A 15,817-nucleotide genomic window follows, 5' to 3' on the forward strand; every position below is an offset into this window, starting at 1 on the left:
GTCATACAATAACATAGTAGAGCAAGTGTGAATGTCATACAATAACATAATAGAGCAAGAGTGAACGTCATACAATAACAGTATATTACAAAAAGATTCATTGAGAACAATTTACACACTTGGGTAGAGTGGGGCACTTCCAAACCATGCTTTTATATTCAAATTTATAGGAATAGTTTCAGGTGAGATACTTGGGAATATTTTACAGCCTACTTGGATTTTGCATATGATCCTGCCATTGATTTAAAATATTAGAGCTTGTATAAAGATTATCTAATAAGATGGCTTTTTGGTAGAGAGTAGATTATCTTTGACGAGAAAAAGGTCAAGGCTTAGTTGTTGAGACTGATGAAGGTGGAACTCCTATGTTTACTTTTTAAACATATTATATTAGAGTTTAGTGAAAGAGCAAGCTTACCTCGAACTAGCAACCGTATCTCACTGCGCCAAGTCTGAAGGAGTTATTCTAAGGAAGCAAGTATTCAGTCTCCCAAATTGTTTGCTCTTGTGCCTGGTCAGTCTTCCAAAATGTGCCGCTGCCTCATCTAATGGGACGACTTGCGTAATCACGAAGAATATGAAAACATTAGGTTGCGGTCAGGAGTTTAGCATGACTTACAGAATAAAAGAGTGCACTGACTACGCCGCTGACCTCCTTTCTACTAATATACATAGTAGCGTTTTCTCTCCAATGCATTCAAGCTCACTGGTAGATGTCACAAATTCAGCCAATACGAGTTTTACTGGCAAGTCACAATTCTTCAACTTATCCTCGGAGAAAGCAACTACTAATGGTGAAACCAGCAGTGAGTCTCACCGCATGTCAACTAGCAAAGAGTTTTCAACTCTCACAGAACCTATACATGAAGCTACATAGGCTCTGCCAATACTCCCCTACATTCTCCTAGAAGAACAGAAGTTACTAGAGGAGCAAGTCTAACTCACACGAAATTTAGTGTTTTGTCTTCAGGCTCAGCCAGTTCAGTGAGCCCAACTATTACTGGTCCTTCCAGCATAACAAATGGTAACACCTCTTCATCTTTTCCTAGTTCCTTCTCAGTACTGTCCAGTGTCTACAAGTCCAGAGCCATAAGTTTAGCTAATGAAGCTGCAACCTTTACCATTGTAAAAGCTGTAAAAACTAGCCTGCCAACTTTTTCAAGCTCCAAATAGGTCAACAAGGCTCCAGTTGGTCTTGGTAAAACTGCAAAGACGAACGTCTGTACAGTAATTCTCATAGCAAACTTAATGCCTGGTAAATGCTAAATAACTAATATCAATCAGTCACACTTACCAATAGTTGAAAAAGACCTGTGAGGTAAGACATTTATACAAGCACTTCTAGTCCTCAATATATCCACTGCTGTAACAGTTACAAGTTCATCTGATAGGACTAGGTACAAGTTCATCTGGTAGTACTAGGTACAAGTTCATCTGGTAGTACTAGGTACAAGTTCATCTGATAGTACTAGGTGAAAGTTCATCTGATAGTACTAGGTACAAGTTCAACTGGTAGTACTAGGTACAAGTTCATCTGGTAGTACTAGGTGCAAGTTAATCTGGCAGTACTAGGTACAAGTTCATCTGATGGTACTAGGTACAAAGTCATCTGGTAGTACTAGGTACAAGTTCATCGGATAGTACTAGGTACAAGTTCATCTGGTAGTACTAGGTACAAGTTCATCAGGTAAAACTGGGTACAAGTTAACCGAGGATGTGCATACAGTGGCTTGCGCTCTAGGGCAGTGATTTTCAACCACTGTGCCGCGGCACCCTAGTGTGCCGTGAGAGATCCTCAGGTGTGCCGTGAAAAATTATCCAATGTCCCTTTTTAATTACAGGTTCCTCAGGCTCTGAGGCAACTTATGAGGTAGGAGTGTTGTATTTGAATGCTAAGGCCTTGATATAGTAGGCTAAATATCCTGGCACCATGATCCATGTGCATCTATTCATGGGTTTGATGCATGGTCAATGCATTTAATATCGGCCTACAGACTATTTTGTTCGCTTGCGTGTAAATACAGAGAAACAGGCAACCTTTATGAGAAAAACCGCAAAGGTAAATGAGAAAGCACTAAAAGCTAGTTCCATAGTTTTAGTCCCACTGCTGCACTGTGTGAGGTAATATGTAAACATTTAAAAAGTCTCGAGCAGAAGTTGTCATTTTATTTCTCTTCAGCCACCACTGAATACTTTGACTGGGTTAGGGATCCATACAGCCCAGCAACAGTTGGTGGAAAGAATATGACTTTACAAGAGCAAGAGGAACTACATGTAACTGAACTGAAACAGGATCGGGTTTAAAACTAAGATTTGCTGATCTTCCTTTGGACAGTTTTTGGTTGACTGCTGCCAAGGAGTTCCCCATTCTGGCCAACAAAGCTGTTCTCACATTGCTCCCATTTTCCACCACATATCTGTGTGAGCTGTGCTTTTCAAGCCTAACTTCTATATAAACTAAAAACAGAGAGAGACTGTTGAAGAAGACCTTCGTGTCTCTCTTTCTTTTATTCTTGCCAGGATATCGGCTTTGTGTTTAGCTATACAGACCCAGGTTTCCCACTTACTGAGTATAAATAAATTGATGAAATATATTGTGATTAAATATACTGTTCAGAGTGTCATTTTAAAACATTTTTGGTTAGTGGTTACAAAACAGTGAGTTGTAATATCTTGTCAATGTTTCATCAATGATAAATGCATATACATGTACATATATCTTCTCCACTTGTACTAGGAAATATCAAGGCTAGTGTTTATCTATCCCTTGATATTTGGCCTACAAGTATCGGTAATATTCTATAGCTGTTTTCAGAAAATTCCTAGACTAGATTAATTATCTAGATTTCCTAGACTAGATTTCCTAGACTAGAAAATTATAGACTAGATTTGCAATGTTCAGAAAAATAGTTTATTAGTATAATAGTATATTAGCCTAAGACAAAATTTGATAAATTTGTTTGATAGTAGCATACATGAACAAGTTGACTACGTAGTGACATGCATAAACACGTTGACTAGGTAGTGACATGCATGAACAAATTGACTAGGTGGTGCCATGCATGGACATGTTGACTAGGTAGTGACATGCATGGACATGTTGACTAGGTAGTGACATGCATGGTCATGTAGACTAAGTCATGACATGCGTGGACAAGTTAATTTGGTAGTTGCATGTTTAAGAGAGTTAGCAATATAGGCACATGTTTAGACAAGCTTGTGACATCGTTAGATTAGTTAGCAAGATAACAGTAAGCGCTCTTTCAATATTGATAGTTTTCAAAAATTGGCATAATCACGTATTTTACTGAATTATTGTCATTCTTTTTCTTTGACAAGAATAACTTCTGTGGGCTTTACCATGGAGTCTCGGTAAAAAACCTTTCTGAAGAGAGAGACAGAGATGAATTCAATAAACTCCATAACGGTTAGGAAGCTGGCTCCGAGAGTTATACCCATAGTTCCACCAAAATTCGCTGTAATGAATAACACTCAATGAAATTAGTTTATTGAGCATTCTGTCAGACACACACCTTTACGCCTCTACCATTTATGCCTTTAATCCTCTAGGCAAGATGGTGTTCCGTGCGACATGTAGAATTAAAAGTTGATATATAAAATTAACAAAGCTACCTTTTTGAGTAGATAGAAGTTAAGCAGGAAATAAAAGCATGAGCTAGATTGAAGAAAATATTTAAAAACTTTAAAAGTTTCAAAGAAAAATAAATGTCAAGCTGTTAACAAATAAAAAACAGTAGGTATTGATACTAGTAAAGATATTTAGTATTTCAGTAAAGATATTAATAACTAACATTTACATTCATTCTTTACATATTAACACGTGTTCAACAGGCAGCTGTATAAAAAAATAATGAAAATGCTGGTTTGCTGGAATCACCGCCATCTTCTGAGAAGAATAACGTAAAAACTATAAAACTATCACGTTATTTTTGTTTAACCTACTTGATAAAGTGTAAGAGTGCCACAAGGTGCCATAGACATGCTCACATGAGTATATCTAATAGTAATAAGTACTCTAATATGAGTAATAGTACATCACTATGTCTATTGAATATCACTTTCCACTATGAGGAATAGTACATCACTATGTCTATTTGATGTCACTTTCCACTATGAGGAATACTATAACACTATGTCTATTGAGTGTCACTTTCCACTATGAGGAATAGTACATCACCATGTCTATTGAATGTCACTTTCCACTATGAGGAATAGTATATCACTATGTCTACTGAATGTCACTTTCCACTATTAGGAATAGTACATCACTATGTCTATTGAATGTCACTTTCCACTATGAGAAATAGTATATCACTATGTCTATTGAGTGTCACTTTCCACTATGAGGAATAGTACATCACTATGTCTATTGAATGTCACTTTCCACTATGAGGAATAGTACATCACTATGTCTATTGAATATCACTTTCCACTATGAGGAATAGTACATCACTATGTCTATTGAATGTCACTTTCCACTATGAGGAATACTATATCACTATGTCTACTGAATGTCACTTTCCACTATTAGGAATAGTACATCACTATGTCTATTGAATGTCACTTTCCACTATGAGGAATAGTACATCACTATGTCTATTGAATGTCACTTTCCACTATGAGGAATAGTATATCACTATGTCTACTGAATGTCACTTTCCACTATTAGGAATAGTGCATCACTATGTCTATTGAATGTCACTTTCCACTATGAGGAATACTATATCACTATGTCTACTGAATGTCACTTTCCACTATGAGGAATACTATATCACTATGTCTATTGAGTGTCACTTTCCACTATTAGGAATAGTACATCACTATGTCTATTGAATGTCACTTTCCACTATGAGGAATACTATATCACTATGTCTACTGAATGTCACTTTCCACTATGAGGAATACTATATCACTAAGTCTATTGAATGTCACTTTCCACTATTAGGAATAGTACATCACTATGTCTATTGAATTTCACTTTCCACTATTAGGAATAGTACATCACTATGTCTATTGAATGTCACTTTCCACTATGAGGAATAGTATATCACTATGTCTACTGAATGTCACTTTCCACTATGAGGAATAGTACATCACTATGTCTACTGAATGTCACTTTCCACTATGAGAAATAGTATATCACTATGTCTATTGAGTGTCACTTTCCACTATGAGGAATAGTACATCACTATGTCTATTTGATGTCACTTTCCACTATGAGGAATACTATGTCACTATGTCTACTGAATGTCACTTTCCACTATGAGGAATAGTACATCACTATGTCTATTGAGTGTCACTTTCCACTATGAGGAATAGTACATCACTATGTCTATTTGATGTCACTTTCCACTATGAGGAATACTATGTCACTATGTCTACTGAATGTCACTTTCCACTATGAGGAATAGTACATCACTATGTCTATTGAATGTCACTTTCCACTATGAGGAATAGTATATCACTATGTCTATTGAATGTCACTTTCCACTATTAGGAATAGTACATCACTATGTCTATTGAATGTCACTTTCCACTATGAGAAATAGTATATCACTATGTCTATTGAGTGTCACTTTCCACTATGAGGAATAGTACATCACTATGTCTATTGAATGTCACTTTCCACTATGAGGAATACTATATCACTATGTCTATTGAGTGTCACTTTCCACTATGAGAAATAGTGTATCACTATGTCTACTGAATGTCACTTTCCACTATTAGGAATAGTACATCACTATGTCTATTGAATGTCACTTTCCACTATGAGAAATAGTATATCACTATGTCTACTGAATGTCACTTTCCACTATGAGGAATACTATATCACTATGTCTATTGAGTGTCACTTTCCACTATGAGGAATAGTACATCACTATGTCTATTGAATGTCACTTTCCACTATGAGGAATACTATATCACTATGTCTATTGAATATCACTTTCCACTATGAGGAATAGTACATCACTATGTCTATTGAGTGTCACTTTCTACTATGAGGAATAGTACATCACTTTGTCTATTGAATGTCACTTTCCACTATGAGGACTAGTACATCACTGTCTATTTGATGTCACTTTCCACTATGAGGAATACTATATCACTATGTCTACTGAATGTCACTTTCCACTATTAGGAATAGTACATCACTATGTTTATTGAATGTCACTTTCCACTATGAGGAATACTATATCACTATGTCTACTGAATGTCACTTTCCACTATTAGGAATAGTACATCACTATGTCTATTGAATGTCACTTTCCACTATGAGGAATAGTATATCACTATGTCTACTGAATGTCATTTTCCACTATGAGGAATAGTACATCACTATGTCTATTGAATGTCACTTTCCACTATGAGAAATGGTATATCACTATGTCTATTGAGTGTCACTTTCCACTATGAGGAATAGTACATCACTATGTCTATTGAATGTCACTTTCCACTATGAGGAATAGTACATCACTATGTCTATTGAATGTCACTTTCCACTATGAGGAATACTATATCACTATGTCTACTGAATGTCACTTTCCACTATTAGGAATAGTACATCACTATGTCTATTGAATGTCACTTTCCACTATGAGGAATAGTACATCACTATGTCTATTGAATGTCACTTTCCACTATGAGGAATAGTACATCACTATGTCTATTGAATGTCACTTTCCACTATGAGAAATAGTATATCACTATGTCTATTGAGTGTCACTTTCCACTATGAGGAATAGTACATCACTATGTCTATTGAACGTCACTTTCCACTATGAGGAATAGTATATCACTATGTCTACTGAATGTCACTTTCCACTATGAGGAATAGTACATCACTATGTCTATTGAACGTCACTTTCCACTATGAGGAATAGTATATCACTATGTCTATTGAATGTCACTTTCCACTATGAGGAATAGTATATATCTATGACAATAGATTAGTGTTAGGTACAATGTTAGATGCTAACCTTGTAATTGAAAACCATTCCATCAACGTGTGATGTTCAACAAGGCATGAAGTTTTGGCTAGCATTTTATTTTTATGGCGCTTTTCTACAGACTTTCTAAAAAACTTTGCAGTGATGGTGACAATTTATTAATTGTTACAACCACTTTAGGCCAACTTACCAACAAAGTCAGCTAAGGTATAGGCCATGTCTTCTTTAAAAAGCATGTAAGATATTTCACCGTAGTAAACATTCAGGGTGGCAGCTTGCTTGACCCTCTCACGGAGTCCTTCAACAACCAATAAAACCTTACCATAAATTCCCATAGAATGATGACTAATGGATTAGCTGCTGCTAGAACACAAGAAAGTCCGTTAATAGCTGCTAAACAGTGTGAAGCTTAGAAAGCGCCTTCTTTGAGAAGACAACTCCAGTCTACTCCGAATGATGATGAACTGATTTGCAGCCTATAAATACAATAAGTACATACATGTGCATACTTGTTAAAGCACACAATCTGCATAATTTATCCAAGTGTTACCATTTCCGATTTCATTATGAAAAATAATTATTGTTAGCAAAAATTATGCTAAGAATCTATTGAAGTAGCCTGAAAACTTTTTGAACTTTTTACTCAACAAAAAATAGCGCTATGGTGTATTTATCTTTATAGTAAAGTCGAATGACAAAAACGTTTAAAATCATAAGTCATTGAAAATGAATTTTCCATGAAGTTCGATGTTTGCTATTAAAGTTATATTGAAACATTTTAATTTTGGTTGAATCAATTAGCTTGTTTGAATGAGATGATTTTTAAGTGCAAATTGGCAAGAGAGACCTTGGTACACAAATACACACAAAAAGCACTGCTTTCAGTTGCATTTAAAACAGCTTTTGGTTTGATAAAGTCAGAAACAGACTTGACTGTAAGGTACTGAATGGGTGCTGTGTTAGGTCAACTCCACTATAGCCTGAGATCTACCTTCTGTTAGTACTATAGCATGAGTTGTACATACATTAGAAATGATTTGTAAAGATAATTGGATCTAATCTAATCACAGTGAAAAAAGGAATAAAGGTAAACATAAACATAAACATGGTATCATATACTTTCATAAATTTATTCTAGCGGTAGACTATTAGTACATCAAACATCTTATCATATATTTGTTATACATACATTTATAAAATGTATGTAATTATATATAAATATAACACCATATACCAATATATTATATGTTTAATAGTATATAATAAAAAATATAACATAATCTACCTTGTATATATGTACTTCTCAAAGTTGGTTATCGTTGCGATTGTCCAGCTTTAGATATTAAAATATTGGATTAAGAGACCATCTCGCAGAAGATTTGATCTCGGAAACTTCTGTTCACCAGCCTGCCACCTTACTAATTAAACCACACGAGCTTGATAGGTTCCCTAGGCAATATATGTCATGAAATGAGAGCAAATACGCAACCGCTTTCCGTCACGAGGCAAAGTGATGGCGTAACATCATGAGAAGCGGTAGCTCTTATTAATAAGCTTACTCAACTTATCCATTGGCAATGTGCCAGGCTAATAGCAAGTTGCAGGCAACTCTCATTACTTCTCATTGTTTATAAGCTGATTAAAGATCAGCTTATAAACAATGAGAAAAAAATGAAACCTAGCTAGAAGACTCTTTGTATAGCCACATAGCCACACACAAACGCGATTTGTCTGTAATGATTTTTAATACCCAGGCAATGCCGAGCATCGATCTAGTGATATAACATATAACAAATTATATAACTATATATAATAACATAATAGTATAATGTGGTAATATGTATATAATACATATTATGCAATATATATTATATATAATATATATTATGTAATATTTTATATATAATATAAATATTTTTATTATACAATACATAATAATATGTTTATAAACTATTATTATATATTTATATATAAATACATATAAATATTTAAATATATTTATAAATGTGTACATGTAAACATTTGCTATAGTAACTATAACAATTTTCCAGCCTTTCTTTCTATTAGGTAACTGGTTTATTGACTGCAGTCACCATGCTGCTGGCCCATTCATAGGCTTAACTAGGCTTAAATTAGGTTTACTAATATCAAAATTTTCTTGACAAAAAAAACCAGGATTCAGGAAACCAGAAAACAAGATGAAAATAAATTCGAAAGATTAAGTAAGATAGAGAGATAGGGGGAGAAATTTAGAAAGCAAATGCAAAGACAAAAAAGCTGAAGTCAGTACGCTAGTACAACCTGGTAAACCAGCCCAGATGTAACCAGAATCATCAGCAGAAATAATTCTATATGAACTGAATTAAAATAATTAAAGTACATATTTTATATTCAATTAAGGTACATTAAAGCTCAAACTGAGTAACCAGGAGGCTTGAGTGTAGGTGCTGACAAACAGCTGCTTTTACCAGAGCGAGTGTAGGTGCTGACAAACAGCTGCTTTTACCAGAGCGAGTGTAGGTGTTGACAAACAGCTGCTTTTACCAGAGCGAGTGTAGGTGCTGACAAACAGCTGCTTTTACCAGAGCGAGTGTAGGTGCTGACAAACAGCTGCTTTTACCAGAGCGAGTGTAGGTGCTGACAAACAGCTGCTTTTACCAGAGCGAGTGTAGGTGTTGACAAACAGCTGCTTTTACCAGAGCGAGTGTAGGTGCTGACAAACAGCTGCTTTTACCAGAGCGAGTGTAGGTGCTGACAAACAGCTGCTTTTACCAGAGCGAAGAAGAAAACAAAGGAAAAGGATTGCAAAGGAATGAAGCATGCCAATGCGAAACCTATTGAGAGACTTATTGTATGCTACAAGCGTGTTCAAAAAATACTCTATACACGCCTCCACATAGAGGACAAGTCAAGAAGCATAGCTAATACAACAGAGTTGATTGTTGTACTTGTACTAGCACTAGCACTAGCACTAGCACTAGCACTAGCGCACCTTGTCCTGAGACAAGCATAAAAATATTTTTTTGCTGAGGCTTACCATTTAAATTGAATTCTTCTAAAAAAGGTTAAAACAATCATAAACATGTAGTGAGCTCTTCCTTGCCTCTCTTCTTAAAATACTTTTGTCAAAAGGGTCTCTCTCATCACAACATTCCGAAAAAAAAGTATGACAGACCAACCATACGATGAGAAGTACACTTTTGCATTAGCTCAGAGATGTACTGTTCTCTTTCTCTCAGTTCCTTACTAGTAAGTATTACTACATCTATAAACCTTCGGTGTTTAAGTTAACCAGAGCCAAACTTCTCTCTCTCATCGCATAAGTTCGGCTCTGGTTAAACTTTACACTGAAGGTTTTTTTAGGTGTGGCAATACTCACTAGTAGACAGCCGACAGGAAGAGAGCAGTACGTCTCTGAGCTAATGCAAAAGTGCACTTCTCATCGTATGGTTGGTCGTATCAGCATATGCAAAACCTTTTAATAACATACAGTGTAGCCTGATACCTGGAATACTCTCTACCACTTGTAGCATATATTCACTTGGAAACCGAGAATATGACCAGCTTCCTGAGTACTGGACTTCCTCACACCTTGGCCTACAGTCACATCTTGCCAATATCTCAGGGTTCGCTTGAAATTCTTCTATAAAAGTTTTGGATTAAATTTTTAAAAGAAGATAAGCCATTCAGAGCTATTCAGGCAGTGTTGAGATAAGCCACTTAAAAAATCTAACAAGCAAAATGCAAAAATGATACTTTTAGTCGAATGAAACATTTTCTCCGAGTAATTTTTAAAAAAATTTTGTGATGCACAACTGTTAGTCATGACTAATTCAGAGTCTAGCAGGAGTTGTACAAAAGTTGTACAAAGCATGTAACAAAGTATGTAACAGAGCAACAGTCTAATTATGTAACAAATGAAGATTATATTCTTTAGTATTTGGAATGAGCCGGGGATTCAGTGAAGGCCTGCGTTACAAATTTTGGGAAAGAAGAAGTGTGACAAGTAAAAATGAGAGGTGACAGGTAAAGAGAAGGGGTGACAGGTAAAAAGGAGGGTTGACAAGTGAAGAGGATGGGTGACAAGTGAAGATGAGAAATGACAGGTGAAAAAAAGAGGTAACAGGTAAAAAGGTGGGTTGGCAGGAGAAAAGAAATGAAAAGTGAAGAAGAAGGGTGATAGGTGATGAGGAGGTGTGACGGGTGAAGATGAGGGGTGACAGATGAAAAAGAGAGCAGACAGGTGAAAAGGATAGGTAAAATGTAAAAAGGTGGGCTGACAGGGGAAAGGTAAAAATGTGGGTTGACAGGTGAAAACATGAGATGAAAGGTGAAGTGGAAGGGTGACAGGTGATGAAGAGAGATGACAGATAAAGATTAGAGGTGACAGGTGAAAATGAGGGATGACAAGTGAAGAAGAAGGGTAACAGGTCGAGAGGAAGGGTGACAGGTGAAAAATAGGGATGACAGGTGAAAAGGTACGAGTGGCAGGTGAAGAGGAGGGGTGACAAATGAAGAGGAGGGGTGACAAGTGACAATGAAGAATGACAGGTGAAGACAAAGGATGACAGGTGAAGACAAGGGATGACAGGTGAAAAGAAGGGAATGCAGGTAAAGAGGAGGAGTGACAGGCAAAAAGAGGTGACAGTTAAAGATGAGGGGTGACAGGTGAAGATGAGAAGCGACAGGTTAAGAGCAGGAGTGACCGATAAAAACGAGGGGTGGCAGGTGAAGAGACGGGGTGATAGATGAAGAGGGAAGGCCAGGTGAAGATGAGGGGTGACAGGTGACAATGAGGGATGACTGGTGAAGACAAGGGATGACAGGTGAAAAAGAAGGGGTGACAGGTGGGGAGGAGGGTGACAGGTGAAGAGGAGAGGTGAAATTTGAAGATGAGCAGTAACAGGTAAAGAGCAGGAGTGACAGGTGAAGAGGGGGAGACAGTGAAGATGAGGGGTGACAGGTGCAGAGGAGTAACAAGTAAGGAAGATAGATACCAGATAAAGAGCTTGATTGTACAATGGTCTAATTCACTAGTTCACCTTAAGGCGTACCAGATTACATCATCACGCAGTATGGAAAACATAGTTGACATCAAGTCGCTGAAGCAAGTTGTGGTCATCTCAGTTCCATGCAAATGTGTTTTCCAGATTACTCACTAACAAATAAACTGGGTCGCACCCAAGTGAACAAAACTATTACTGTTCAACCTTTTGATAATAAGACAAAGGTTGGTCAGTGTTTGTTTATTTTACTGCTTGAGCATATATCGCAATTTCATATATTTCATATACTTTTGTTATTTATTCTTTTTTAATAAAATGGTTGTTAATATAAATAAAGTCTGAGATTTTTCATGAATAGCCATAATCTCAAGTGATCAAACAATAACAATAAAACAAAGCAAACAATATGTTTGTACCTTTAACTAGTTTGCTACAGTGTATTAAACTGGTCCTATGACCATCCATACAAGCACAGCTCACAAAATAAGCAAACTCTAAATCACTTAAAAATACTTAATACTTACTGACTCACACTAACATTGTACTGGTTCACACAAACATCATACTAGTTCACAGCAATGTCATACTGGTTCACACCAGCATAATACTGGTTCACACCAGCATCATACTGGTTCACAGCAACTTCATACTGGTTCACACCAACTCAGTTTTTATGTCTGGCTCTAGTTCACCCTTAATCAATCAATCAATCACCATGCAGGAATTGGAGGTGAATGGTTACATTGGGTCTTACTAGATGTAAAATTTGTTACATAACTATTGGTATTTCTAACTTTGAGCTTATAGGTGATCAGTTTTTATGTATCTGACCATCTCATCCTCACTTAACTAGAAACTGCCAACATTTCCAACTCGTAGAAATAAACTTCATACCTTCCGCTTGCATGGCGCATTCTAACATCTCATTTAGGAGGCACATGTTTTCGCCATCTATTTGCGGCTGATGCAGGTCTGTACAGCCACACCTTTCTATCACTAACAAGGTTTTACATTCCATGTAACAGCCATCATAGCTATAGGACTTGAAGAATCTCAAAGGGTTGTCAAGAGATTCAGCATCAAAGCAAATAGCTGCGCCATCATCGGCGTAGGGAGGCATTCTCTCAAACTAATGATTAGAGAAACAAAGAGCTTTCTAATCTCTGTGAGAGACAGTTTAATGGCTTGTTGAAGATATTGATCAGATTTTGATTAGCCTTCTCATAATCTGTAAATCTGTCTACCATCTACTCTATGTCAGATGAATAAGCTCTTGTTTTTTTCTACTTGAAGCCCATAAGTATGTCTATCAATGACAAAATGCTCTCACCAACCTTATCAAGTACAACTAACTCTTAACATAGAACTCTATCTGCATCCTGTTATAAAAGCATATCAAGTGTTTAGAACGGAAACAAGATGCATTTGTTAATCATAAACTGGCAGGTAAGCATACTGATGTCTTACAGGGAAAAAAAACTTGTAAAGAAACACATCTTACCTGGGTTCGTTGAATTACAAATCTAGCAGCGACACCAGGAGAAAGGTAGTTGCCATGTTGTTTGATAAGTGGCATAGAGTTATTCTTTCCTAGAAGGTACTGAAATAGAACAAATCCAAAAGACAGTCAGTCATAAACATTACTGAAATTAAACTCGGTAATGCTTGGGATTTCAGCCAATTTCAGTGTAATGTAACAGCAGAAAGTATGGTACTAACACTATCTGATATCACAAGATAACAGTAATGTAACAACATAGAGTATAGTACTAACACTATCTGATATCACAAGATAACAGTAATGCAACAACAGAGAGTATAGTACTAACACTATCTGATATCACAAGATGACAGTAATGCAACAACAGAGAGTATAATAGTACTAAAACTATCTAATATCACAAGATAACAGTAATGCAACAACAGAGAGTATAGAACTAAAACTATCTGATATCACAAGATAACAGTAATATAACAACAGAGAGTATAGTACTAATACTATCTGATATCACAATATAACAGTAATGTAACAACAGAGAGTATAGTACTAATACTATCTGATACCACAAGATAACAGTAATGTAACAACAGAGAGTATAGTACTAACACTATCTGATATCACAAGATAACAGTAATGTAACAACAGAGAGTATAGTACTAGCACTATCTGATATCACAAGATAACAGTAATGTAACAACAGAGAGTATAGTACTAACACTATCTGATATCACAAGATAACAGTAATGTAACAACAGAGAGTATAGTACTAACAATTTCTGATATTACAAGATAACAGCAATGTAACAACAGAGAGTATAGTACTAACACTATCTGATATCACAAGATAACAGTAATGTCACAACAGAAAGTATAGTACTAACACTATCTGATATTACAAGATAACAGTAATGTAACAACAGAGAGTATAGTACTAAAACTATCTGATATCTCAATATAGCAGTAGTGTAACAAACGAGGGTATGAAAATAGGATACAAGCAGAGGTAACTATCGATCATTTCATTTCTGCATATTGGACCAGAAGCGTTTTTCTAAACTTGTTGTATGGCTTCATAAATAAGCCTAAACTGCAAGCATACCATGAAGCCTTCTGAGTAAGAAAATGGACCAGTGTTATAATCACTCAAATTGGAAAGAAGAACAAAATGAATTCCTCCATCCGATCCAGCAACAGACGTGCGAAAGGAGCCATTCTTGTTAAACTGATAGCATGTTCCTAAAAGATAAATTATAAGTTTTTAAACTTGCATTGTTTAAAAACATAAACTTTCAATTATCAATGAAAACTTTTTTTTTCACGTTTGTGCCAAGGTTAAGTTGGAGATTGAAAATGAATTTTTTAGAGCAGTGATTAATTGATTTATGTCTGGCTATAAGAGATTAATTGATTTATGTCTGGCTATAAGAGATTAATTGATTTATGTCAGGCTATAAAAGATTAATTGATTTATGTCCGGCTATAAGAGATTAATTGATTTATGTCTGGCTATAAGTGATTCATTGATTTATGTCTGGCTATAAGAGATTAATTGATTTTTGTCTGGCTATAAGAGATTAATTGATTTATGTCTGGCTATAAAAGATTAATTGATTTATGTCCGGCTATAAGAGATTAATTGATTTATGTCTGGCTATAAGTGATTCATTGATTTATGTCTGGCTATAAGAAATTAATTGATTTATGTCTGGCTATAAGAGATTAAAAGATGGCGACCAACCGAAACTGAAAGATATTGGTTTTAACATCTAGTCTTATCTGACCATACCATACCCGCCTCAGTCACGACCTCTTCTAGTATTTCATCGCAACTGACAGCAGCCCCTTGCAAAGTGCACTCCTGAATAAAGTCTCTTCTTTTGTTCTCAATTCCTCTGAGGCGGATGAGTGCCTCTGTTGAGTTTCTGAAGAACATTGACTTGTACATCGGGTCTGTCCAGTTTGGCCTGTAAGTAGCTCTGAGATCAACTCAAAAAACTCATACATCTCATTTAGGTAGCTCCGGTATAAACTCAATAACTCATACGCTACATTCAAGTAGCTCTGATATCAACTCAATAACTCATACGACTCATTCAAGTAGATCTGATATCAACTCAATAACTCATACTACTTATTCAAGTAGCTCTGATATCAACTCAATAACTCATACGACTCATTCAAGTAGCTCTGATATCAACTCAATAACTCATACGACTCATTCAAGTAGCTCTGATATCAACTCAATAACTCATACCACTCATTCAAGTAGCTCTGATATCAACTCAATAACTCATACGACTCATTCAAGTAGCTCTGATATCAACTCAATAACTCATACTACT

The 15,817-nt window shown here is 35.9% G+C and overlaps 1 protein-coding gene across 1 annotated transcript; it reads right to left on the reverse strand.

Moving 5' to 3' along the window:
* Positions 1–941: 941 nt before the first annotated feature.
* LOC137406972 (degenerin mec-10-like) lies at positions 942–15,420 on the reverse strand. Its single transcript, XM_068093569.1, has 7 exons — positions 15,267–15,420; positions 14,575–14,711; positions 13,476–13,574; positions 12,869–13,103; positions 7,159–7,266; positions 3,361–3,476; positions 942–1,073 (listed from the first exon to the last, which is right to left on the reverse strand). The coding sequence occupies exons 1-7, from the start codon at positions 15,418–15,420 to the stop codon at positions 942–944; spliced, it is 981 nt and encodes a 326-aa protein (XP_067949670.1).
* Positions 15,421–15,817: the final 397 nt, after the last annotated feature.

This window comes from Watersipora subatra, chromosome 10, assembly GCF_963576615.1.
Source record: "Watersipora subatra chromosome 10, tzWatSuba1.1, whole genome shotgun sequence".
NCBI classification, from domain to species: Eukaryota; Metazoa; Bryozoa; class Gymnolaemata; order Cheilostomatida; family Watersiporidae; genus Watersipora; species Watersipora subatra.